Here is a 27,827-nt window from a genome sequence, read left to right as displayed (position 1 = left end):
AATAACTTCCTTAAATATACTGTTCTCCGAATAAGAGCGAATGAAATAATTTAGTTGATTCTACTATTAAAGCTTGTTTTAAGGTCTTTATTTTTAAATATATTTTTAATAAATTTTACAATACGCAAGCCGTTTAAGACACTGATGAATAACCGTCCCATTTCTTGAATAACTCAATGGAATGTTAAGTTTTTTTTATTTAATTATTTCCCTTGAGTGGATTGAATTCCCTTTGAATATCGCATAGTATGAATATTTAAACAATCACCATTGTTACCTTGGTCCAATTGTCCTTTATTGACTTCAACAATAATTTCTTCGAAAGTTATTGTTTGTACCTCGTCGCTATGGAATTTATAAGTTTGTGTGTATGGAACCTAACACGCACATTTTAAGTCCATGAGGAAATGTTATTTAATAGATTTAGCTTTAACACCTGACCGTTCGGTTTAATTTGTATATTATTTAAATATTAAAACCGGAAAATATAATCATATTGTTTTGTATATTGATGTGTATATATCGTAAGTCATTGATTTGATTTCGGATGAAACTTTAAAACTACAAAACCCGCGGGTATCTATAGCTAATGGTGTATATATGTGATGTATATTTTGGTACACGAGCTACATCACTGCCAAGTGACATCAAAATCCGTTCAGTGGTTTTCACATGAAAGACTATCCTACATTAATTAATTCTTACACACTTGTATTTATTATAGGACATTGTAGGATTGATCTATCAGGACTCGGAGGCCTGATTCGAAATCACTTCATATACCGTAATGAAAATCAATTCCTAAACTAGATATCCGTTTGACTCTTTCTAACTATGTAAATTGAACAAGTATAAACGTATAATACACCTTTGATTAAACTATTTAGAGCTAGACATTTCGAGAAAGTTCTATACATTACACTGGATAACATGAACGAAAGTCGTAAAATGAAAGTCTTAACCTTTCCAGACCACGCAGATCGCAATACTATAAGTTTACTTGTGACTGCAATGTCTTTATCATCTACGCGTAAGGTTCGATAACTTGTGATCTTAGGTTAATTATAATAAGATAATTATAATGTTTATATATAATGTGTTCACGCGACCGTCATGTCCAATTGAAATAAGGGTTCCTCTTTAGAACCACAGGTACATTATATTGTTGTATTTGTAATGTATTTATGATAGTATTTTCTTGTGTTTCTCCCCGTGACCACGCTCGCGGTAAAGTGTTCGAAACGTCGGATTAATAATATAATGAAAAAATCGCGTTTAAAATCTATTAAAAAGTTTTTAATTTCTAAATGTATTTATGAGTTATAAATACATCAATACAATTATACGTAAACCTTATCACCAATACATATACAAAAAATGCAGTGTAGTGTGTTAGTCGGTCTAGTCACTAATGGCACAAGGAACCCTGGATCAGCTTAATGATATTAAATCATCAAATACAAAATAAAAATGTGTAGTTCCGTCCTTATGATTAAAAAGCTGGTGATTGATTATTAAATCTTTATCACCTTAGTAATAGTACAATTTTATTGAGAGACTCTGGCCCTCTTGCTAGCTATAAGCTGTGTTAAGTTTAAGATTTGTTTATTTTATTTATTACATCATTACAAAAAGCGGACATGTGCTTTACAAAAACATATTTTTATAAAAATAGTACTAATAAGGTCCATTACAATCATATATTTGGATAGAGACTAAAAGCGAAAAGTATTTTGATAACTTGGTTTAAATTAGAATTGTATATCACATTACTGCTTATAAGCTAATCGTAACCCGAGCAAAAAACAATTAACCCACAAGAAAGCCGGATATTTGATTGTCGATTATTCAATAAAGAGCATAGAGTATAGACGTGCACCGGTCAACGGTCATGGCGACTGATAAAATGTAAGAGCACTTTAGATAAGTCTATCGGATGGAATTGTTATTATGTTACACCATAGCGTTATCTCAATACTTGACAAGGTGGGATATATAACATTTCAGCACCTACACTCCTTATTTCTATTTGTTTAACATTACTAAATTGATTTCATTCAAATTTTTACTCTCATCCACATTAATAATGTTACTATTGCAACTACCTTCGAATCAAGCTACTTTGAAGTCGGTTTATAAAACGCTTCCGATTAAGGTAGCTCCTTACAAAGATGTTATAATATTTGCATAAGATGGCATAATTGTTTATCTTTTGTTTATTTTGTAGAACCGATGTGACCTAGGCACAAGTAGGACAGACGATTTCGATAAACATTGACCCACATTTTTCGCTACTTCATGGTAAATGATTTTTTAATTAGATATAGTAATGTTACGGTTGCATTTGGCATCCAACGTACCTACTCTTTTTAAATTCACTTTAACTAGTTTATCATAATGAGTTTTTAAATTGCATCATGTTCTATAATTGTTTTAAGCTGATTGCTTATAACGAAAAGAAATACTTTGAAATTTAAAATATGCCTTTCAATATACATATATTATTCATTCAAGTTGCATGCTGATTGCTTTATAATACCTGTTTTTCTAAACAACGCGATCATGATAATCATCATCTTATATAACACTTATTATCCATTTATTATTTTATTGAAAGCTTGGATGACAAAGCCACTCCTAAGCGAATTATACTGACCCAAATCAACAAGTATCGGTTTTATGGGTAAACAAGTGGCATCAGAAGCCGGTGACTCGTTTTGAAATCGTATATGTCGGTCAATGCTGCCGTATGGACATTAACTGTCACGATCGATTCGCCGATTAGTGTCTAAACACGAAGGCTTAGCGCGTAACCAGTAACCACATACATACAGCAAGCACCCATACGTGTGTAGGTACTGGGCGCAATTATTTGGAAGAATCATACTTTTGCTTTTTAGTTCGTAGATACTTGATCATATTCCTTGTATTATGTAGAAACAGCTCGATTTCTCTTCGAAATTCCGTACAAATATCTATTCCCTGTTTTGTTCCATTGTAAGTTTATGGTACGCTACGTTTATATAAAGTGTAACAAAAAATCGTATTAGTTTAAGAATTTAACATATAAATGTATAAATAGACTACAAAATACAAATGTGAAACAATTTATAACATTCGTTAGAAATTCAGAATGAACATCCGTATAATTTTCCATTCACTTCAAGACAAATACCGATACACAACTCTTGCTTCGATATCTAAAGATATTTCCGTAACAATATGTGGATTCATTACAATAATTATTTCTTAGAATAATAATCACAGCACAAAGCTAAGATCCATAGATTATACACATATAAACTGGCTAAGATGTAGTTTATACAGCAGTTATTGACACGTGAGAGTTCACAGTAAAGTATTGTAATAGCTCTGTGGGAACAGTCATTATCTTAACAGCTGCGAGATAATTGTCTGCCAATAATGTATTGGATGAATAGAGTACAAATGCTGAAATAAAGACCTAATTCAGAACCGAAATGAGAAGTCTGTTCGTTTGGCTTTTTTAATTTACAATCACTTGTAATAATTAAAGGTCTCGCTAAAGTATAAAGTATTGAGATATACGGTATATGTGTACAATATTTTTCAATGGCCGTTATAATAGTAGTAATTTTCATTATCACAGATTCTAGTCGTCCAGTAGTTAACATTTTATTCTCAAAAGGGTGGTTTTCATTTATCTCTGATTACGAAACGCACACGAAATGGGCCCACACGCGTAAAATCCGTAAGTACCTAATTGTACAAGAATAGTAATTAAAAAACAGTACGCGGGTCGCTAGACAAGATCCTGGTTAACGGCCACAACAGTCTACCGTATTCGGGGCAATTCCGCGTGCATTAATCACCCCAATAAATAAAATAATAAGAAATATATAAATATAAATAAATAAATCATAAATAAAATAAAATCCTACTAATATTATAAATGCGAAAGTTTGTAAGGATGTTTGTGCGTTTGTTCCTCTTTCACGCAAAAACTACTGAACCGATTGCAATGAAATTTGGTACGTAGACAGCTGGACAACTAGAGTAACATATAGGCTTTTGTGTACTTTTTATCCCGATATTCCTACGGGATACGGACTAACGCGGGTGAAACCGCGGGGCGCAGCTAGTCTTATATGATGTAACCCCAAAATCTGATCCCTCATTTATAATTTTATTTACAGTTTGAATAATCTTTCCAATAATTAAAGAAGGTTCCATATCCGTAGCGTATGTGGGTTTAATGTTATATGATATTGAATTAGAAGCAATGTGCGTTAATTAGAATTTATTTCAAATTCCATTACGCGTTTATTGCGGTTCATTAGCAATAAAATTGAAATGATTAAAATTTTTATCGCTTCATGGAATGCGAGTTAACTAATAAGTTTTAAATACGCAATCATATGTTATAATACGGTATGGGGCAGATGATGTACATCTGTTTCACTGATCGATTTTCTTTATGGACAAGTAGGTGATCAGCCTTCTGTGTCCTGCCAGACCAAGACATTTTTTTTTGTGCGTCCCCACCGGGAATTAAACCCAGGACCCCTCGGTACGCTCACGCGTTAACCGCTGTACCAAGGAGGCGGTCAATCATATGTTATAGGGTCCTGTATAACTAAAGACCGCAAGGTTTTTATGGTGTTACGTAAAGTACAACCTTGCCTCATGTTAACAAATATATTCACGGTATGTTGGTATATGGTACACGTTGCAACATTTCCGTATGCACAAAGAAAAATGGCGTATTTAACTGGCACTTTTGCATAACTTTAGCTGGAGATGGAAATGCGGGAAACAAATATGTACCCGCAATATGTCTAGGGCGGGTTATATAAAACTATTATTATATGCATTCATTTCGCTAATCCTACTTCCTATCCTATCCTACTAATATTATAAATGCGAAAGTTTGTAAGTGTGTGCGTTTGTTGCTCCTTCAAGCAAAAACTACTGAACCGATTGCAATGAAATTTGGTACGTAGACAGCTGGACAACTGGAATAATATATAGGCAACTTTTTATCCCGATATTCCTACGGGATACGGACTTACGCGGGTGAAACCGCGGGGCGCAGCTAGTGTTTAATAATACAATCATGGTATATATTTTCTTTTTTCGTAAGTTTGCAGTTACCGGACTTCCCTCTAAATTTGTTGGTGGAGTCTTTCGTAAGATAATATTATTTCTCTCTATAGTGCTTTGAAGCGATATTAGGAAATCGATATTAGGAAGCGATATTAGGAGTCTTTATCAGGAAACCTTACTTACCCTTGGGACTTCGAAGGCACGATCGACGACTTAATACTGTTTCAAGATGGGTCCATAAAATATTAAAAGCAATTATTTACAATAGATATAAACGCAAATAAACAGTATTGTCGATGACTCCATAGTGTTAATGTTGGTCAAGTATGGACCATACAATTGAATATTAATAGTCATTTAATTGATAATCATACGTAGTAGAATCAAATATCAGATAAATTCCTATTACAAAAGGTGAGGTGGTTAAAGGTAAAAATAAAAAAAAAATATGTACTTTTTACTTATGCTGTGCAAATTGTTTTCTTTGTTCGTTTGTAATTAATAAATAATCGACAATGCGCAATTATATATTATTCACAGTAACAATTCCTTGCATAGAGCATACTCTCCGCTTGCTTATACGTAAAGAGACCTGGCGCAGTTGATTATCTACAGCTAAATATCCAAAACTAGGCTATATGCAAACCAGTATACACATTATTGGAAAAGGGAATAAACGTTGTCAACGTGAAGTTTATTCACCTTAATACATTATAAATAATTTCATGTTGGAATTTGAAAAGGCGAGATAAAATCGGCACTCGGGTCGAAACTTTGTAATCGCCACCATCAAGGTCACGATTGTCACAGGAGGTTCGAGGTGGAGATGCGCAAGCGACGGTTTCCGAGGCGGTCGCCTGCTCGCGGACCTTAATGTTTCATACCTCACAGACGTAATATGTACATATTAAAAAAAACACAAAAAAATTAATGATGTTGTGTAACGTTAACGTTCTCTAACCTTCCGGATGTTCTTTTAATATTATTTGAGTGCTATAATTTATATGGAGTGGTCGTGATATGACGTTAGGTTTTGTAAATAATGTATTGTGGTGTTGATGGTGTGTGATAAATCGCGATGGCAAGGAATATGCTGAGGAGGCAATTTTCCCACGAATCCGGGAAGTCGGCTTTGATTCGCGCTCAGGAAGAATATTTCGATAGAAGGTACAATTTTATTGTATATGTGTTATAGGTTGTTAATTCAATATAATGTTTATTTATTAAAAATACTTCATACAAGGTTGTTTATGAATTATTGATAAATGACTCTATATTCAACGTATTGTTTAATTAAACAATGTTTTTTATTTTTATATTTAGATATAAATTATGACAAAGCTTATAATATTAAATATGACTGTTGTTGTTTATTGTAATACGATACGAATCTACATGGTTTCAAATTAATAGGACCCGTTTCGTAAACGTATTTTTGTATGATACTCAAATCGGTATAAAGACCAAGTTATTGGTATACCCGTGGTTATACTGCTGTTGACGTCTGTATAATCGAGATAACTCATATCAGATTGCTTATTAAAAACTTACTTTTTTTTATTTTTAAGCTATCTTTTTTTTTAATTCTCTTAAATTTTAAATAGAAATGTCTCATTAGATTTGTTGTAGTCGTGCGGATATTATCTATGGTTTTAATTAGCATATAAAAATTTTAAGGAATATTTTAAAGTTGTCTATGACTACACAAATGTTGACTCAACCTTGTATATGTCTGGTTTTTTATCGTCAGTTTCGTGTCCTGCGAGACAATGAGTCCCATAATAATTAAGATACACTGATGAAAATATAACAGAAATCGTGTAATTCAATATGTGTACATTAAATAATACCTAGATATTATTAAAAACAATACATTTTTAATTAATTTAAATAAATAAAGAAAATGGCAAAATACAGGGTAGAGGTAAGTTCTAAGTTTATGTGTTTGCGGGGGGGTCATCTTTTTGTACTGCTCTGATCATTAAAACCCGCACTTGGCCAGCGTGGTGGATTATGGTCTGAACCCTCATAGGAGGCCTGTGTCCCAGCAGTGGGAACATATATGGGCTGATGATGATGATGATCATTAAAAAATTCTTTAACTAACAGAAAAAATACATTTCTATGCAGGGGTGTTAAAGGCTTTTTTATTTATCCCGGATCAACCTGGGCGAAGCCGGAGCAAACTTAGTGCTCATAATATACCGATGATGGCAAGCTGTTCCACAAAATGATTGCGCTAGGCAGTGAACGCCGCGAATAGATGGTGCGGGTGGTAACTGAACTTATGTCAATGGGTGTAACTTCGGAATTTATCTGCCACGGCCGGTACTAAGACAGAGTCGTTTGGAACACTCCTTATTATAACAACGGTAGAATACGCATACAGTCGGACACTACACGGCAGTGCCGAAAGATCGACCCAAAATTTCGAAAGGATCGAGCTTTGGCAGTAACTATCGTAGTTATCGACATACTTGGGTTTATTGATGATTCGATTTGTTTTGAGATTTGATTATGAGTATTAATTATCAAAATTTAATATTAACAATAAACAATCGTGCTATATTGTTCACGATGACACCTATGTTTATTTATCACTACTTGTGATTAAGTCTTGTTTAACAAGAGATTACAGTGAGTTACTTCCATTCTTAGTATTTGCTTTGTCATCTTATATATGTATAATATTATAATATGTTGATTTAATTAATTAATAAAGTTGATATATATATTTTATTTAAGTTATTTATTAATGAGATAGATTATATATTTTTCGGTTTTTAAAAGCACAGAAAAAAATCATAAATGCGAAAATTTGTTAAGATGGTAGTGTGTAGGTATGTTTAAACTCTTTCAGGCGAAAACTGCTGGAGGGATTTGGATGAATCTGGGCTGTGACATAACTTATGTACCTGCCAGAATAACACATGAGCCAGATGTGTGAGTGTGTGATGATGGTACTCATCGTAACGTAAGGATATATCTGCAAGATATGTATTTATTTATATGTTTATACCCAAAAAACTCTTTATGATATCGTCGATAGATCAAGAAATTCGGAAAAATGATTATAAAAATATTTTGTTATTTAATATACTGAAGCGTAGGTTTCAGAATGTAAAGGTACTTTTTCAATCACTTAATGTATTAGATATGTAATAAAAATAATGACTCCACACCTGATCAAACACCGAAACTGAAAACATCGATTTAAATTCCAATTAATCTTTTCAAATTTGTGATAAATCAAACTACATTTCCTTTACTGTACAAATGAAATGGCTTGGCTATTTGGTTTGTTATAATGTAAATGTTTCCTTTATTTATATTATTCTAGCTGACCCGGCAAACGCTGTTCTGCCTTACTCTAATCATTGAGGGGTATAAAAATTTGATGTTGGCCGATTCTCAGATATACTCAATATACACACAAAATTTCAATAGGAATCTAGATAAGAATCAAACAATTGTGACACGGGAATTTTATATATAAGAAGATTTATCATTAGTTACCTCAGAACTTGCGACAGGATGAACTGATTTTCTCATCATATTGGAAAGCTCTTAACTCCCTTTTGGTCCCGTTGGTCTAGTTCTAATAGTGTGAAGGCGGTTGTTAAAAATAATTATGAATTGAATCCTCATAGGAGGCCTGTGTCCCAGCAGTGGGAACATATATGGGCTGATGATGATGACTCTTCGTACTAACTACTGAAAATTCATATTAAATATACGTACATCGTATGATTTAAATTTCACCCAGTAGCGTTTGTTGGTGTTTAAGCAAGGTCAGATAGGTTAATGCAATGCCCACTTAACGTGGAGAACGTTCTTATGTACAGTATGCTCGGAAATTGCTCAAGTCATTACAACAATAATTGTACATATATAATTCCGGTTTTGCGCCAGCGACTGATGATCTCGTGTTTACAAAACATAAAATGGTAGGCTTTATGCATTTTGCATGGAAATTTCAACTTACATTTCCAACAGCCGGTCCATTATAATATACTAAAGCTTGTCCCGCCTCTGCCCAAGTTGACCCGATATAGTAACAAAATAAAATATAGCCCATGACATATAACGCGGCTTTCTATTCGTAAAAGAATCCATAAAATCGATTCAATAGATTAGCCCCAACAATGTTTACTTTTGCCTATGAACTTGTTAGAATTCTATTATTATTTTAAAATAAACCGTTTCGCAGTTCCGGCGCGAAAACTAACAGACAGACAGACACAGTCACATTTTATTTATATAGTAATGCGAAAAATACGAATATAATAACATCTAAACGATAGTGAGAAATTTTATAAAGCATTTCAATGCTATAAAACTAAAAATTAAATCTAAACGATAGTATTCTGTGATCAGCGAATATTTTTGTACCTGCGTAGATAGTTATAGAAAATTACGAAGTCCTATTGTTCCGTTCTGTACAGAACATAATTTCCAACTTATGTTGGTACAATTATTAGTAAGTAATACAATTATTTGTATTAAAGCTGGAACTCAAAGTAAACTAATGAATATTTTAATCGTTTGATCAACAATCCGATTGTTAATAATGTATTCGTTGGATACGTAAAACGGTCAGAGGACGTAGTGTTAATTCTGAGTGTTACTCGTATTGTGCTTGTACTCATATACGGAGCTGCGTCGCATTCAGGTAAATTTATTGATTTTGGAAATAATGAGTTTGAACTGCGATTCATTAAATATTTATTTTTATTTTAGTTTATATACGACATTATGAATTGTTTCAGAGATTTTGTTAGGGTTTAAAACATAATAATAAAATAAAATTATACATGGTGAAAGTTTTAAATATTTATTGCCTATGCGTATAACCCTACCTATAATATTTCCCAAAAATGTACATCATGTAAGGGTTTTTAATAATATTTATACTAAGTACTTCTATAAAATCCTACTTCCTACTAATATAATATTATAAACGCGGAAATTTTTAAGTATCGATGGATGGATGTTTGTTTGTTACTCTTTCACACTTACTTTTCTTGTAAAACAACTGAATGTATTTTAATAAAACTTTATAATAATGTTACTTATCCATCAGAATAAGACATGAGCTATATAAATACTTGCTATATAATTAAGAGATTTAACCTGTACGTATTGTATAATATACATAAAATACATTAAAGATTAAGAATCTTAATACGTTGAACGAAAAAATCGCCGAATAAAGAAAAATTATGCAACTGTGAAATTCTCGATGTTTCCAGCATTGGCAAGGCTACTTTTTGCATTTGCCGGATATGCTAATGAAATAAGCATGACCATTATAATTGTATTCTTTATAATGGCCTGTTGTATAACAAATAATAAGCGTCATTACAAAATGTTTATGACCATGGAAAACCGGTCAATGAAATTCTTTTTATACGTCTCCTACTAATTGTGGGAGTCGGACACGCTTCGGCACGCATTGGGCTAGCTGGCAGCGGGGAAGGAATCACATCTCCATAGAAGATCGAGGTGAAATGGTAGCGAATGCTACTTTTGTTCGTACGCTGGTTGGGGGAGCCGTAGACCGTAGCCCTTTCCTCACCGTCTCCAGTCATTTACTTTCTTCTTAATAATATTTATCCCCTATATTTTAAAATCCAATATATCTATAGGTAATCCAATGTTAAAAGTTTGTAATTAAGGGTGATTGTTACTGTTTCACGCAAATCAGCTTAGCATATCTGTACGAAATTTGGGTACTTTTCACCCGGGTACCATGCGAGAGACGTAATACATAGGAGAGTTAGGTTCTATCTCTTTCCGACTGACTGTCTTGAACTGGGAGGGAATATTGGATGAAATGTTGTTAGGAATAACGAGCGATAACATGAAGGTGTAGGCAAGTGTAAAGCTAGATAGTGGGCAGAGTTTATGAATAATCTCATACCTTTCAATATTTACATATAAAAAAATCGTGGTAGATACAACACATATAACTCGAGAAAGACTGAATGGATTTTAATGTTTCTTTAAATTTCTTTGTTACCGCTTGGATTGGGATGATAACTATCGAAAATTGAAAAAATATCAACCCAGGTGGAGCCGTGGACAGCAGCCAGTTAATGAAAATTTTGTACTAATGTCGGTTTTTGTTTGTTACAGGCGGACGAGGTCCCTGAATGCGCCGTCCCCGATACAACAATTTGGACCATGTGGCAGGATAATGAAGAACTCTGCAATGGTTATGTACGTATCAGTTTATACTAAAATACATTCATAGAGTTCATAGAACTTTTACTATTAATATTCGTATATTTTACTTTAATCTCGACTACTTATAAACTTAGAATGCAGCAGTTAAAAATTTAATAAACGGTTTTTCATATCAAAATAATCGTAATAAAAAAAGTTTATATGAAAAGTATAGGGTATGTTACGATTTTCGTTAGAACGACGTTTACCTAAGCTACAACTAGTTCTAACTAGGGAAAACGCGTTTTAACGGAAAACGGGTTGTAACAGTAACATATTCATACACAAACCATACATATGTATTATGTGACAAAGCATATATTACAGCTATAACAAAAGAACAATTATTTAATATAAGCCGACCCAATTCGGCGTATTATTCCATTGACATTCACAATACTGCATCAGTACCTATACATTACCTGTTATCTATTCATTAATATCATAGCAGCTTCATAGCAACCCGTCAATGTGCAATTGCAGGCAGATCCAGGACCCCGCGTCGCAGAGGCTCACGTGGTACAAGCCGCCGCTCACGGTGCTCGTGATCAAGAAGATACACGATGCCACTATCATCACGCCGTTCGTACAGCTGGTGCATTGGCTCGTTAATGTGAGTATTTCAAATACTCACATTAACTTTTATGTGTATTAAATGTGTCAATAACAGCTTTCGATCCGTTACTAAGTTCTTTAGTACACTTAATTCAATTTTTCAGAACTTACAAGGTCTCATGCAACTTTTTTATTTATTTTGAGATTGTGAGAGACTTTTTTTTTTATTGTGGGATAGGAAAGCGCTTGACTACCATCTCGCCTGCTGGTAAGCGTAGATGTAGTCTAAGATGGAGCGCGCTTCCCTAGGAGGTACCTGTTCACTCTACTTTTGAAGATCCTCAGATTATACTCGGCAGGGAACACAGACTCAGGAAGCATGTTCCAGTCCCTTGCGGTTCGAATAAAGAATGTAGAGTCGAACCGCTTAGTCCGGGTACATGGAACTAGATATATAGACTTGATCTTTAAACGCGCTCGTCCCAGTAACTACTGGACTGATTTCAAAATGTACGTGCACCCTAAATGTTTATAGTCTATATATACGGTTCGCTAGTTTTATAAACAACAAACATATAAGCATTTTATTTGATAGTCCTGGTTTGAAACCAGTCCGACATTCCGTTTAGGTGATTCCCGCCAACTATATTAGTCTAGTACTATAGTATATTCTCGTTTGTAAACAATGCCACCAGCTCGCGATTCGTTTCGATGTTTAATTGAAACTAAACACGTGATCTGTAGGTGTGTTTATGTGCGGGGTTATTGGCCTTTCTAAAAAATAAAACGAATATTAATGATAAGCCAGTACAGTTGAAACATAAAGCATGGAATTGATTGCAATTTGTAAATGAAATATTATATAAAATTTGTGCACGTTGCGATGACTGTTTATGAAATGTTCAAGATTATTAATTATAATATTATTTATACATAGTTCGAGGAACCTAAAATTTATTTTCTTTTCCTTAGAATTTTCAAGTAGGCTTATCACTAGTAAAGTTTACTAAATATGCCCAAACTTTAGAGTGAACAAACAAACATTTAAACTCAATCCGATTCTCTTATTCACACCAGCGCCCATTCCCACCATATTCCAGGATAAGAGCATGGTGGTGTTCGTGGAGGCGTCCGTCCTGGAGGACCGCATCCTCTCCGAGTATGGGAACTTCAACGCGGTGAAGGAGCGGCTGATGACGTTCCGCGCCGGCACCGACGACCTCACGGATAAGATCGACTTCATCATATGCCTGGGCGGCGACGGCACCCTGCTGCACGCCAGCTCGCTGTTCCAGGTGAGGTTCTTGGACGTAGAGGCTCGTCTCACACACACCCCCCCAATGATGTTATAAAGAACTAGGTTTTTCCCGCGGATTTACACGCGTTAAATTCGGAGTAGTTTAATAGATGTTATTATACATATAAACCTTCTTTTTGAATCACTCTACCTATTAAAAAAACCATATCGAAATCCGTTGCGTAGTTTTAAAGATTTATGCATACATAGGGACAGAGAAAGCTACTTTGTTTTATACTATGTACTGAACATATACCATGTTCATACTGGGCGTTCAGATATCTTTCCGTTCTTGTTATAGGTACTAACTTAAAGGTATACAATAATTTAAAACGATCGAAACGACGATCGTGATAGATAATATGGGACGTATAAGATAGAAAGAGATAGCGATTAAATCAAACTGCAACAATTGCCTTGGTTTGTCCTCCACAATTTGTGCATGCTGATGCGATATCTACCTCTTTTTAATTGTGACATCATGTCACCATTTTTGGGATGACGTCAAAATAAAGAATATATAAATGGTAACTAAGCCCAAAAAGCAGTATAGAAATCCAAAGGACTAATTCAATGAGTGAAATCGTAAATTCTTCAACAAAAATTGAAATATCGGTTCTTTTTTTAATGTTACTACCATACAGTTATTTTTGTTTTTTTTTCAGCAATCCGTACCTCCTGTTATGGCATTCCACTTGGGTTCGTTAGGGTTCCTCACGCCCTTCGAATTCAATAATTTCCAGGAGCAAGTTATGAATGTGCTAGAAGGTACGTTTTCTATGAATTTGTCATCTTGCTTACGATATTCAGACTTTTTGTATTTATTTATACTATCAAAAATTCATTTACGGAGTCATTATTGATACACAATAATATATATTATAAAACATGAAAATGTATAATCACAAGTATGGAATTTAAGTAGTCTGGCGAGTGTACGGGGTATTTAATTTTTCTACCGTCTTCAAAGAAAGGAGAAGGTTATGAATTCGATTGTATTTTTTTTGGGTGTGTTATATCAGATTTTTCAACGGGGTGAACCGATTTTGATAATTCTTTTTTTTATTTAAAAGTTGGTGCCCCCCATGTTCTAAATTTATATAAACTTAATCTAGTGCGGTTAATTTTTTTTTTTTGGTCAATCTAACATTTGTTGCTATCCAGGTCACGCAGCCCTAACGCTCCGGTCGCGTCTCCAGTGCGTGGTGCTAAGGAAGAGTACAGAAGACAACAAGAACAAGAAGAAGCCCACAACAATCCTGGTGCTCAACGAGGTTGTAGTGGACCGCGGGCCGTCTCCATATCTGTCGAATATCGACCTGTTCTTGGATGGGAAACATATCACCTCCGTGCAGGGAGATGGTGAGTTATTTTTTAGTACGGTAGACGATAAGGAAAGACCTGCACTCCCTCCAGATTGGAAACTGGCAACAGATGGCGCTGAATAGAATCAAATGGAAGCTCTGTCTTACTGTCGGAGGCCAAGACTCTGAGTTAGTGCGCCACTCTATGAAGTAAAATAGAAAATTTTGGTACAACCAACAATAAGTTAGGACAAGAAATATTAGGGTTTATTGAAAAAATATACTAGATAGTAGGGCCGTATTTGTCAGGGAGTTGGTGAATTTTTTTTTTGTTTCGCTATTTTGTACAGCCAGCAATATTGAGACAAAAAATGGATTCATTAACCAATATTTACATCGATACAAACTATAATGTCACAAGTCAATCACGTTTACGCGAAAAAAAATCACTCGTGGCTATTTCGCAGAATTAATCTAATGTTGCGTTTGTATAGCTGTGTGTAGTTCTTAATTACAGTTCAGTTAAAACAATTGATGATATCACTAATGTGCAGATAAAAAGAGCATTATTATTTTATGTACACCGTCGTAACTGATAAATGATAACAGTTTACACGACTCTGCGAAAAATTGTGCTTTTTCGTTTTTATTTCCTAAATTATCAAATAGCTCGTATTAATTTGTTTAATTTTTTTTCAAACCTCTTGGAAACCCTTATTTACGTGTAATGAAAATTATTGACATATTGTATTGTGTTTTTATTTTAAGACCATAGTATCATATCATATGCATATTCTGGTCATGCTAACTTGTTCATAGGATTTATATGACATAATTCTACAATCTGACTATTTTTTTTTAGGTCTGATAGTATCATATTATCTCCCAGGTCTGATAGTGTCATATTATCAATCAGGTCTGAAAGTGTCATTTTATCCCTCAGGTCTGATAGTGTCATATTATCCCTCTGGTCTGATAGTGTCATTTTATCCCTCAGGTCTCATTGTGTCATATTATCCCTCTGGTCTGATAGTGTCATATTATCCCTCTGGTCTGATAGTGTCATATTATCCCTCTGGTCTGATAGTGTCATATTATCCCTCTGGTCTGATAGTTTCATTTTATCCCACAGGTCTGAAAGTGCCATTTTATCCCTCTGGTCTGATAGTGTTCTATTATCTCTTAGGTCTGATAGTGTCGACGCCGACGGGCAGCACAGCGTATGCGGTGGCGGCGGGCGCGAGCATGATACACCCGTCCGTGCCCGCCATCATGGTGACGCCCATCTGCCCGCACTCGCTCTCCTTCCGCCCCATCGTGGTGCCCGCGGGCGTCGAGCTCAAGGTCTGTATACACGTGTGATGGGCTCCCCTGTGCCTGGAAATGTTTTATCAATTTTACATCAAAATTTACGTACCATTTTCCATGTACCTTTTCAATAGTGAATTGTTGAAATATTTAGATTTCGCTGTCACCTGATGCTCGGAATGCAATGTGGGTGTCCTTCGATGGCAGGAATAGACAAGCGCTACAACATGGTGATAGGTAATTATATTATAATCTTCATATATAAAAATCCAGTGTCATGATGTATGTTCCCAATGAACACTTCACCAATTCAACCGATTTTGATAAAATTTGGCATTTTATGTGTAATATGGTCCAACTTAAGATATAAGATAGTTTTTCCCAATAGGGATCCCAATAGGGGTAATTAATCGAAATAAAGTAAAATTGGTGGGTTAAATTATTATTTATAATCTTAATATTTTTAATTATTACTCAGCCACAGCAACGCGTGGCCGGGTATGCTTGTTATTTATATTATGATTCTATAACCGATAATATGCTTTTTGTCTAAACAATTTAACAACATTGATCGATTTTTCGAGATAAAACCTTCAATAACGTAAACTATGAAATAAGTGTACTAACAATTTCAAAGTTTACGTCAGCAATGCCAGTGAATAAAGTTTAAAAAAATAATAATAATATGCTAACGTGTAATTTCGCAGTTTATACGTCACGACCTCAGTATACCCGGTGCCGTCGATATGCGCGCTCGACCAGATATCCGACTGGTTCGACTCGCTCGCCGAGTGCCTGCACTGGAACGTGCGCAAGAAACAGAAGCAAATGGACGAGTTGAGTGACGTCACGCAGTCCTCCAGCGACACGCTCGACGAGATCGACAACCACGACGAGCGGCGCGCCGACACGTGACAAGTGTACACACGACTTTATGTTTAGCGTTCAATCGAACTTGTGATAGTCTATGGTTTTGTTTTCGCGCGGTTTCGTTTAATAAAGAACGTGTGGTGATTTTTAATGTACCTAGTTGTAAGGAATCGAATGCACTTTAAAATAAAATTGAAGCTTTGATTTGACGGATACAATTAATATCAAATTTTACGTAAAATTTTTAAATTATGGTGGATTTGTGAAGTTGCAGGTTTACACGCTATGAAATTCAATGTGAAGACTGTCAACGTTTTTTAGCTTTTATCGATATTTTTCGTCGATTTTTAGATTACCGGTTTTAAATAAATCGTTCGTAAGGTTGCTGAAGAAATTAATTAAATGACTTTTTGTCTTATTATATTGTAGAATGTACGTCAAATTTTACATGATCTTATACCGGTTTTTATTACGAGAATAATGTAAACCCATGTTAGTGTTCTAAGCGCTATTATTGTGCAATAGTATCATTGTGATGGATAAATAATAATGAATACAAAATATTGTGTTCAACTTTATATTACATGACATTCCCCTAGGCAATTATTATAGTGATTGGAATTTGTATTTTAATCAAAAATGCTTTTCTACTTATTCTTATAAATTACAAATTGATCGTTCATAATGATACAATCTTATTGATAAAAAATGCAATGGCATAATACATGAGGCAATGGGAAGTTTTATTTTTCGTATTCGTCTTTTAGAAAAAAAAAACATTTGTTTAAGTAATATAAGAAACGAAAAAGACGTATGTGGATATGTTTTTTGTTGCCGCTAAGGATTTACGATAAATATCGTATGTGTATAGGCTCAAGTTTTAGTGGCTTTTAATGTAACATGACACAATGGTGGTAGTGGTGCTTTGTTATTCTGTGTACGAAAAACTATGTGCCAAGGACGAATGTTAAGATAATATGTAGCACAAACTGGTCAGACAAATGAATATTATTATGGAAAATACATTAATAGAATATATTATTTATTTAAAAACTATGCTTTCATTAAAGATTGTGTACAAAATAATGGTTATTTATCTACCACAGACAAGATATAATAAAATGGCTGTTACAATCCCTATGGTGTGGCAAACTCACAAATTTACTAACCTTACCTGTGTATAATATATCATACATCTTATTTCGCTGCTTTAGATTTATCGGGAAAATTCAAATCTTGTTCCACAATCAAAAACATACAACATTGGTCATGTATATTTATATCCTGCGTTTCAATGAAAAAGACTCTGGTTTGTGGTAGATATCAAAGAACTTTTTCTTATTCAATCATTACTTACTTGAAGAAAAATAAATTTGTTTTAGGATTATACAAATTTGTTTAAAAACAGCGATTTTATTTCAATCCCTCCTTGTATTCTTGGAAAACAAAAAACAAAGATGATGTATGGTCTGTCGGAGCTATGCTGTCCTTTTATTGGTATGAAATGATTATTAACTCCTTGGTACTGAAGTTAACGCGCGAGCGTAAAACCTAGGGGTCCTGGGTTTAATTCATGGTGGCTACAAAGAATAAAAATGCCTCGATTTGTTGGCCACAGGAACAATCTGTAAAGAAAAACGATCAGAGAAACAAAAGCTCAGTAATTTTACCTTATATCACACTGCTCCACAAGAGAATACAAGTTGTTCCACAACACTAAAGGACGATTATATGGACTAGTGTACTAGTATGTTATCTGTGGTATGGTGAAAATAAAACATTTCTTTATATAATTCTTTATATATAGATGCTAATTTGCTATAATTCTTTACTTAATAACTTGGAATAATCACGGGTAATCGGTGTGGACGCGGGCGCAAATGCAATTTTTTAATGTACCAACAAACGACGTTTACCTAAGATCATCTGTATTGATGGTCAATCACAGACATTTATGGCTTCTACTCGCGATCATTATCTATTGTAAATAGGTCTATTTATCTATATTATTTTATTTCTTCATATTATGACTTCAAATATCGTTAGTACCGATTTACAAATAACCCTATTAATCAAAATGACAGTTGTGAAATTTGACATAATCTAGAAAACTTAACCTAAAAAATTGAAATCAAAATTGTACATTTGAAAGATTTTTGATGGAGTTCTGAAAACATAAATACAAACAACATATTCATTATAAGAATAATTTCTAATATACGATTACAATGTCTAAAATTATTCCACTGATTAATTTCATATCAAAAAGGGGCATATCCCTCACTGCTCCAAGAGAAGGTAAAAGAAATTTCCGTAAATTTGTAATACCAAACAAAAGAGGTTCCAGAATACATAAAATGCAACAAATGGGCTCTAACCGTCAGCTTCCAATCGATAAACGCGGTGTCCGCGACACTGTATACGAATTAAATGGAAAAGTAGTGACTGTACCAGAAATGATACCAGAATTAATCGTCCCCGATCTTCAAGGATGTACTTTGAAACCTTATGTATCATACCGAACAGAAGATGTAGTCCAAAGCGAGTTTACATCAAAACAACTCTTTGATGCTATTTACTCGAAAAAAATTGTAATAGATTACAAAGAAGGCAAGTTGGATGAAAACGGCCTGCCCCTTGAGCCATCTGCTGAAGAGAAATTAACTCCTGAAGAAGCTGTAGCCCAAGCGAAGAAAACGGGTTCCGATATCTTTTAGCCAGTTTATTTTGTAGTTTTAATTAATAATAGTTTAATAAAGTTATTGTGTTAGGTTACCTTTGAATTTTTTTTAACCATTTAAAGAAAATCTATTTACATCTACCTTGACCTTCAAATGTATTAATATTGCTAAAAATTAATTTTCAGTAACCATGTACCTATCTGGTAATAATATCTTTTCTATACTAATATATTTTTGATGTTGCAGAGAATAATCTCTTGGTATACTATGATGAACTGAATTTTTAAAATATTTTCCATAGAAAATCATAATACATGTGAGAGACATGCTATATTTTATTTGGTTTTTATCCTTATTTATGTATGGAGCCAAGATGAGAAAAATTAATGTTTAGAAGCAGCTTTACTTTTCCTTTTTAACAAACAAAAGCAAATTTAAAAATTGATATACTTGCATTCAATTTACATTTCAATAACTCCAAGATAAGGTCGAAATGTACAGAAGGCCATAAATTATTTTTTTTAATGAAGTCATCCAGTCATCCATTTTTATGTGGAAAACTTTATCAAACTTACAATTTAATTTACAAGAAATATAAAACAAGTCAGTAATCTAAGCCTGTCCTTCAAAAATATGAAGCTTCTAAAGAGTAATAATAGTAATAACTAGGTACTCGCCTGGGAAACTATAATGAAAATAAAGAAAAACCATGCCAATGACATCCCAAATATACTATCCCATCGCAAATATACAATATACATTCCAATAGCTTTCAATTGATGAAACAATTCATGAAATAATTCAAAATCGCAAAAAGTAGTTTTACTTTTGTTATAAACTTACAAAAATCTTCCAAATCTTTTTTTCTTTGTTAATAATTTCGAGTTTAAGAGTACTAGCTAAATATCCATCAATAACAAAGAACAATTTCTAAAGCTTAAATAAAAGTTTTAATATTTAAACCCTAAAAATATTACAATTCTTCACATTTTTCATCTATATTTTTTGTTATGTGTGGCAAATTCAAGTCAATTATTTGGGTACATAATAAATTGTCTTATTGAGCAATAATCACAATTTTGTTTTTTTTATAAAAAGTTATTTGAATGTTAAATTAAATAAGGTAGATATGTTATAATTTTTAAATATAGCATTTGAAATTGATCTTTAAATATTAAAGATTAAGGTATAGGTAAGTCAGTTTGATCTTTCACCTTCAGTAATAATTTATCAGTAAATATTATTTACTGTTCATTTCATCTGAGCAATGCTCATTTAAACGATATTTATCATTTCCCGCGGTAGTGCAGCGCGTGCGCATAGACTCGTTAGAAAATACTCAATCTATACAACTATAGTTATCTAGAATGGGAGGTAATTATTCAGCAATGGACCCGATGGACGTCCCTGTGCCAGACATCGAAAAATTATTTAATCGCGATGGTTATTTAAAGCCATATGAAAGAGAGATACGCCGCCGGTAAGTCTGCAAATTATTACTCACGGAATTATGTGATTTTCTTCAATGTGTGAATTATTAACGGCTCAAATAGTAAATTAGGAAGTTTTGTAGGTTATGTTATGTATTTACGATATTTTGAGAGATCAGCGCTAAAGCGCTGAAAGTTGCGGATGTCAAAGAAAAGGAAATTTACTTAGTAAAACGATTTGTATAATTAATTGATAAAAAGATACTATTTTATTAAAAAACTAAATACATGTAGGTAATTTCCTGCTAACAATATTTTCAAAAATAAGACCGAATTCCATAGGTCAAGTTTCTTGACAGACAGGTACGTACATGCGCTTTAAGCAATTTATTTTCGCTTGAATGACATTTTCAATGTCAAATTGAAGGTCAAAGGAATTTGTTTATGTTGCGGTCATTGCGAATTGAAGGCAAATTGTAGAACTTCTAAAACTCTTTTCCAATCAGGTTAATTGTTTAGGCTATTTATGATAGTTACTAACCAAATTCACCAAATAAAATAAAATTTCTTGTAAATCTATAAAATATTTACTCAATTATTACAGATATGCCTGCTTTAGAGATATTTGGGAGAAGATGGAGTCGTGGGAGGGAGGAATTGAAGGTTTCACAACGGCATATAAGTTTTATGGACCTCAGTTTGGTTCCGATGGATCTGTAACCTGGAGAGAATGGGCCCCTGGTGCACATTCCATACATCTTCAAGGGGACTTCAGTACGTTGACATTAATTACAAAGATTGTTTTTTTTGATTTGATTGATTACACTCAAAATAGTTAAATAAAGTTTTTATTTATATTCCTTATAGTCTTAATATAATTACTATATTATGTATCAGATAACTGATAAATTGTTTTTATTTTTAGATGGCTGGAATCCAAAGAGTCATCCATTCAAGAAACTAGAATTTGGTAAATGGGAACTTTATATTCCACCAAATAGTGATGGTTCCTGTCCTCTTAAACATCAAACTAGGGTACAGATAATTGTTAATGATCATTTGTACAGAGTGTCTCCATGGGCTAGCTATGTAAAACCCCATGAAGGCTTTACATATCAACAATTCATTTACAAACCAGATAATGTAAGTTATTTGAATATTAGGCAATATAATTTTTTTACACATTTAACGATCAATCATATTACTAACTAAATAACTTATCCAATGTTTAAGCAATAGCGAAAAAATATACACGTTTTTAAAAATTGTGGCTTTAGTCTATTTAAGTTATTACTTTCCCTGTTATCTTTAATTTGTTGTGTTCAGCCCTACAAATTCAAAAACCCAAAAGTGGACAGGCCAAAATCACTGCGTATCTATGAATGCCATGTAGGCATTGCCACTACAGAGGGACGAGTTGGAACATATACAGAGTTCAAAGACAATGTGCTACCGAGAATAAAAAATTTAGGTAAATAAATATCATAAATCACTTTTCTTTATTGAAAATTTAAGTAATATGATTATTATTAAACAATTAATCATCTGGTATTGTGATAAAATACAATATGTCCCATATACTATTCGGATATGAGAATATCAAATATCCACTCCCCTTGCATATCCATTGTATTTATTTTTGGCACACATAATATTATCATATCCATGTGATTATTATTACAAATGTGGTTACAATTTGATCATATCAGTATATTAAATTGAGTGATTCATTTTTATTTTATAATATTTCCAGGATACAATGCAATTCAATTGATGGCTATAATGGAGCATGCATATTATGCGTCCTTTGGATATCAAATAACTAGCTTCTTTGCTGCTAGCAGGTAATAGTCAACCACTCATACCTTATAATAAAAAAAAAATAAAAAAAAAAATTATTTATTGAACAAATCATAAATCACATAGAACATGAAACCCAGACTCCTAATATAGCTTTCGCTGTGTTTCAGGAGTCTGTGTCTTCCCGATACAGTACATAAAAGTTCAATTTATAATGCTTTTAAATGTTTTGTTTGAATTGGATTTATTTACATTTATTTATTTTTTATAGTCGCTATGGAACCCCATGTGAGCTGAAGGAGCTTATAGATAAGGCCCACGAGATGGGTATATATGTTTTATTAGATATTGTTCACTCGCACGCCTCTAAGAACACACTTGATGGACTCAATGAGTTTGACGGGACCACATCATGTTTCTTCCATGATGGACCGAGAGGAACACACGCACTGTGGGACAGTCGATTGTTCAATTATTCTGAGTGAGTGCAGAACATTCTGAATAAACCATAACAGCAGATAATTATTAGAATTTTAATATTAGCTACTGCTACCGTAATTATTTTTTGCAGAATTGAGGTGCTACGATTTTTACTTTCCAATCTGCGATGGTATCAACAGGAGTATCAGTTTGATGGCTTTAGGTAAATATTAAAATTTAAAAAATTATTTCACCGTATAAATATACCATCATAAGAGATTTATCGTAACAAGAACTACATAGTATAAAACAAAGTCGCTTTCTCTGTCCCTATGTCCCTATATATGCTTAAATCTTTAAAACTACGCAACGGATTTTAATGGGTTTTTTTTTTAAATTGACAAAGTAATTCAAGAGAAAGGTTTATATGTATAATAACAATAATAACATCTACTAAACTACTCCGAATTTAACGCGTGCGTAAAAATTTATTCATTCATTCATTCATAAACATGAGTATTTCCGCAATAATGTGATATTCAATGTTTACAGATTCGATGGGGTAACTTCAATGTTATACCACAGCCGTGGTATCGGTGAGGGCTTCTCTGGTCACTACGACGAGTACTACGGCCTCAATGTTGACACAGAAGCTCTAGTTTATCTTATGTTGGCCAACGAAATAGTACACAACGCGGATAATAGGGCTATTACAATCGCTGAGGTAATATATTTGGAACGTGAATCATCAAGTTACAACCTCAGGACAATCATTGGCATTAAAATTATTTGATATTTCACTTGAGAACATTACTGAAATTAATATGATTTGCATAAAACTTCTTGCTGGTTGTTTCTTTTCAAACCGATGGTAAATAGTTACAATATTATGACATACGGTACCAAAACAATTATTACATAACACAAAGGGATATATAAGTAATATTATCACCCAATCAAAAACAAAGGTTTGGTCATAATTCTTCCCTCATTTATATAATATAATCAATATGATGTATTACAGGATGTATCGGGCATGCCGGCAACAGGCCGTCCTGTGAAGGAAGGTGGTACTGGTTTTGATTACAGGCTGGGAATGGCTATCCCAGACATGTGGATTAAGTTGCTCAAAGAGGAGAAGGATGAAGACTGGAAGATGGGCCATATTGTTCATACTCTCACCAATAGACGCTGGATGGAGGGCACCGTGGCATATGCAGAAAGTCACGATCAGGTATGAAAGCAATAATTTTTAAATATAGGCGACAATGGGTACCTCCAGAATCTTCGAGAAATTACAATCAAACTAGTACACAAAAGCTTTCAAAAGTACTTTTACATAGATGGTTCTTATTATTCTAATATTGCAATAAAAAAATCTGCAACAAAACATTTTTTTAAGATTTTAATTTACGTACACATGTATACGTACGTACAACATTTGCTGGGTCATCCAGAGAAGAATCGTTAACCCAATATTACAGTATACTGTATTATTAGTTTTAATAAAACAGTGTATATTGAGAAATTTTTGAAAGATTCTTTTCTATTCTTTCAAAATTTCTCATTTATAAAAAGCATTTCAATGCTATAAAATTAAAAGTTAAAATGAAAACAGTGTACCTTACAAATTGCGATTCAGGCGCTGGTGGGTGACAAAACGATCGCGTTCTGGCTAATGGACAAGGAGATGTACACGCACATGAGCACGCTGAGCGAGCCCAGCCCAGTGGTAGAGCGCGGCTTGGCGCTACACTGTATGATACGACTCATCACACATGCGCTCGGCGGAGAAGCTTACCTCAATTTTATTGGTGAGATACCTTTTTAAATATAAGAAATACGAGGAAATTATCATTTTGAACCGATAAATAGAAACAAAGCTGTTCTCTAATCTGTTTTTATTTTTTTACAAACAGGCATTACTAGTGTCATTAACTATTTCTATACTATCATATTTTATCTTAAAATCTATTCGAGCTTTAATTTTCAAGGTATAAATTAAATTGATGCTGTTCATATTGCTTCCAATATTTATATACAGGTAACGAATTTGGTCACCCTGAATGGTTAGACTTCCCCCGGGCTGGTAACAACTCATCGTATCATTACGCACGTCGCCAATGGAATCTGGTGGACGATGATCTGCTCAAATACAAGTTCCTGAACCAGTTCGACAAGGACATGCACGCCTTGGAAGAGAAGTACGGCTGGCTGCGATCTGATCCAGTGAGTAGAATATCACCGTCCGCAGTTATTCTGTGTCTCTATTGGAGTTGGAAACATTTACATTGAAACGTTTTCAGATTGTTCGTAAAAAATGTTTGTATATGTATACGAAAAGTAAGAAAAATTTACATAATATTCTAAGGGATAACCCCTTTTTCATAACCAATATTTTATAAACAACAAACAACAAACAACAAAAATTATTAGTTAATGGCTAAAAAGTTAAAAGCTGTTATTAAATAGTATTAAAACTAGTAGTAAATAGCAATTATAACGTATCGATTAAGTATATGTGACTAGACTACTTTTATAGTGGAATTTGTATTTTGCTATTGCAGGGCTATGTATCGTGCAAACATGAAGGGGATAAAGTGATAGCGTTCGAACGTGCTGGACTGTTGTTCGTGTTCAACTTCCACCCATATCAGAGCTTCACGGATTACAGAGTTGGTGTGAACGTTCCTGGAAAATACCAGGTACTTTTTAATTTGCCATTATTTTCTGAATTACTGTAACACACTTTTGCTATCGTCTTGGACTCCGTCTTTCTATATTGTATTGTTATCGTAATATGTACCTCAAATTAAATCACAACATTAACGTAAATAGTGTCCAATTTGTGAACGCCAATGGTCCTTCCAGAAACACGAATTTTTGTGATAGAACTAGTTTTAGTATAGGAATTTCGGAAAAATCCAATTAGTTTTAATTCTTTCAATTACCTTAAATTATTCAATTCTTCCTTACACTGCAAAAGGCGGTATGAATATTATACGGAAAATACGAAAAGTAATAAAGGGTCTAGCTAAGACTTAACTTTTATTTTCTGATTTATACACCGCGCCCATATATTGCCGCAGACATATAGTATATAACTAAAGTTTCATCAAAATCCGTACAGTTTTTGCATGAAAACCGGACAATAGATCAACAGATGTCATTTATTTGGCTTGTTTTACTTGTATTAAGACAATTAGGTGTAATTTTTTTCTTAATCAATCTACAAAATTTAGTTTTAGATTTTTCATAGTACTATACTAGATGAAGACGTGAATTAAATATCAACTGTAATATCTGTTGACAGGCGGTATTATGCTCGGACAGTAAAAAGTATGGTGGATTTGGTCGCGTCGAGCCAGATGGAGAGTTCCATTTCACTATGAATACTCCTTGGGGCAATAGAAATGATTCTGTACAGGTGAGATTTTTAGAACTCATATTGAAACGGATGATTTAACTAATTGGCTGCAACATTTTATTATTATTATTTATTCTATAGGCTGTAAAATGTACCTAATTCTTATTAAATATCCATTTATTTGCTCAATTTAACTTAAACTGTTTTATCTGTTAGATGAAATCTGCAAAAAAGACAAGGAAAATTTTATGTGCTGGCAAACATACTTTGCTTACATTTAAATTGAAAATTAGATAGATCTTCATTAACTTAAATATCTAATAATATAATAAAATAATATATACATAACGTAACCGACTTAAATTGAAATTACAATCATGTATGTTTCAATAATGAATTGATTTAATGTTTATTCTGTTGAATTATGTTTTATCACAAAGAAATTAAATTTACTTTATTTATTAAATTAAACTTATTTTTTTTTATTTCAGGTATATATTCCATGCCGCACAGCAATTGTCTATGCTAAGTGTGATTAATAGATAATGTCTATATAAAAGTAAATGAGTTGAAAATATTTTACTGGAAAAATTTCCTGAATACAGTGTAGTGTCATGGCCATATTATTGTTATAAGAATAGTATATGCTTAAATATCTTATTCATAAAATTTTCAACGCAATATATTGCCATTTATTGTATTGTGTTCCAATATTTATTTTAAACTTTATCAGCCATTATCATAGTTTTCTACATTAATTGTTATACTTATTAAAATAAAAATTCAAAGATCTAGAAAACATAATATTTATTATTCTTATAATAAAAAGTGCTTGCATCGGTTGCTATAAATATTTTTAAATGTACGCAAAATGTGTTGTTTGTAAGAGAAGTACATAAATTTAAAGAAAGTTTATTTTATAATATACAGTGGCGTAACTTTGGGAAAGCTGTTGGGATTATGGCTCCGGGCTGCATAAGAAAGGGGAATTATAAGTTAAGAACAAATAAAAATACAACTTAGTTATTTCTAATAGCGCGCCTGTATTTGACTCATAGACTACAGACTAGTAACAGACGGATGGACACAGGAAGTCTTAGTAGGTCCCATTATATCGTTTGGATAAAAGTATCCGTAACTCCAGTCAGCCCCGAGCAGCGATAAATCGCGCTATGCCACTGTAATGATATTAAAATGCAATGCATACAGAAAATTATAACAGTTGTTTATAATTTTTGAAATAAAAGACTTTGTTGATTAGTACAAATATATTTTATTATATAAGTAAATAAAGCATGTTAAATTACATCTGTATTTTATTTCAAGTTGAATTGACACCCGAATCAATAAGCTGTTATTACGAGTGCATGATAATAATTTAAGCCTGTATCATCACCATTTTCTAATCTATAAAAAAAAATAGTTTATTATTTCCAACTTTACAAATTATGGAGTAGTAGGGACCTCCTAGTAAGTTTAAGA

The 27,827-nt window shown here is 33.2% G+C and overlaps 3 protein-coding genes across 7 annotated transcripts in view; all 3 read left to right on the top strand.

The window, feature by feature from the left end:
* LOC119840263 (NAD kinase-like) overlaps window positions 1-17,895 on the top strand; it is a 29,732-nt gene extending 11,837 nt beyond the window's left edge. For 3 of the 4 annotated variants that reach the window (XM_038366783.1, XM_038366785.1, XM_038366782.1), the window contains 8 exons: window positions 11,224-11,307; window positions 11,797-11,926; window positions 12,969-13,163; window positions 13,831-13,933; window positions 14,330-14,527; window positions 15,656-15,813; window positions 15,932-16,014; window positions 16,485-17,895. In XM_038366783.1, the coding sequence (XP_038222711.1) occupies window positions 11,224-11,307; window positions 11,797-11,926; window positions 12,969-13,163; window positions 13,831-13,933; window positions 14,330-14,527; window positions 15,656-15,813; window positions 15,932-16,014; window positions 16,485-16,692 (1,159 nt within the window). In that variant the 3' untranslated portion in view covers window positions 16,693-17,895. Of the gene's footprint in view, window positions 1-6,080; window positions 6,253-11,223; window positions 11,308-11,796; window positions 11,927-12,968; window positions 13,164-13,830; window positions 13,934-14,329; window positions 14,528-15,655; window positions 15,814-15,931; window positions 16,015-16,484 lie in introns of those variants that run through there. The other variant, XM_038366784.1, reaches the window with a different exon arrangement.
* An 840-nt stretch (window positions 17,896-18,735) lies between these two features.
* Window positions 18,736-19,422, top strand: LOC119840264 (39S ribosomal protein L41, mitochondrial). The gene has a single exon (XM_038366786.1). The coding sequence runs from the start codon at window positions 18,876-18,878 to the stop codon at window positions 19,362-19,364; it is 489 nt and encodes a 162-aa protein (XP_038222714.1). The 5' UTR covers window positions 18,736-18,875; the 3' UTR covers window positions 19,365-19,422.
* Window positions 19,423-20,605: 1,183 nt separating this feature from the next.
* LOC119840262 (1,4-alpha-glucan-branching enzyme) lies at window positions 20,606-27,651 on the top strand. Of its 2 annotated transcripts, none has more exons than XM_038366780.1 (14): window positions 20,606-20,808; window positions 21,363-21,532; window positions 21,684-21,901; window positions 22,085-22,229; window positions 22,512-22,602; window positions 22,830-23,039; window positions 23,130-23,201; window positions 23,531-23,702; window positions 24,003-24,212; window positions 24,621-24,792; window positions 25,023-25,207; window positions 25,546-25,683; window positions 26,292-26,405; window positions 26,837-27,651. In XM_038366780.1, exons 1-14 carry the CDS (start codon window positions 20,696-20,698, stop codon window positions 26,882-26,884), a joined length of 2,058 nt encoding a protein of 685 aa, XP_038222708.1. In that variant the 5' UTR covers window positions 20,606-20,695; the 3' UTR covers window positions 26,885-27,651. The 2 variants fall into 2 exon arrangements, with proteins under 2 accessions (XP_038222708.1, XP_038222709.1); XM_038366781.1 differs by lacking the exon at window positions 20,606-20,808 and adding an exon at window positions 21,185-21,264.
* The last annotated feature ends 176 nt before the right edge of the window (window positions 27,652-27,827 follow it).

Source organism: Zerene cesonia, chromosome 5, assembly GCF_012273895.1.
Source record: "Zerene cesonia ecotype Mississippi chromosome 5, Zerene_cesonia_1.1, whole genome shotgun sequence".
In the NCBI taxonomy this organism is placed as follows: Eukaryota; Metazoa; Arthropoda; class Insecta; order Lepidoptera; family Pieridae; genus Zerene; species Zerene cesonia.
This window is presented reverse-complemented; position numbering and strand designations above follow the sequence as displayed.

Coding starts and splice junctions, on each gene's coding strand:
- LOC119840264 (XM_038366786.1), top strand. CDS start 18,876: ATGTCTAAAATTATTCCACTGATTAATTTCATATCAAAAAGGGGCATA.
- LOC119840262 (XM_038366780.1), top strand. CDS start 20,696: ATGGGAGGTAATTATTCAGCAATGGACCCGATGGACGTCCCTGTGCCA. Junction 21,902..22,084: donor TCATTTACAAACCAGATAAT/GTAAGTTATTTG, acceptor TGTTGTGTTCAG/CCCTACAAATTCAAAAACCC. Junction 25,208..25,545: donor GCTGGCTGCGATCTGATCCA/GTGAGTAGAATA, acceptor TTGCTATTGCAG/GGCTATGTATCGTGCAAACA.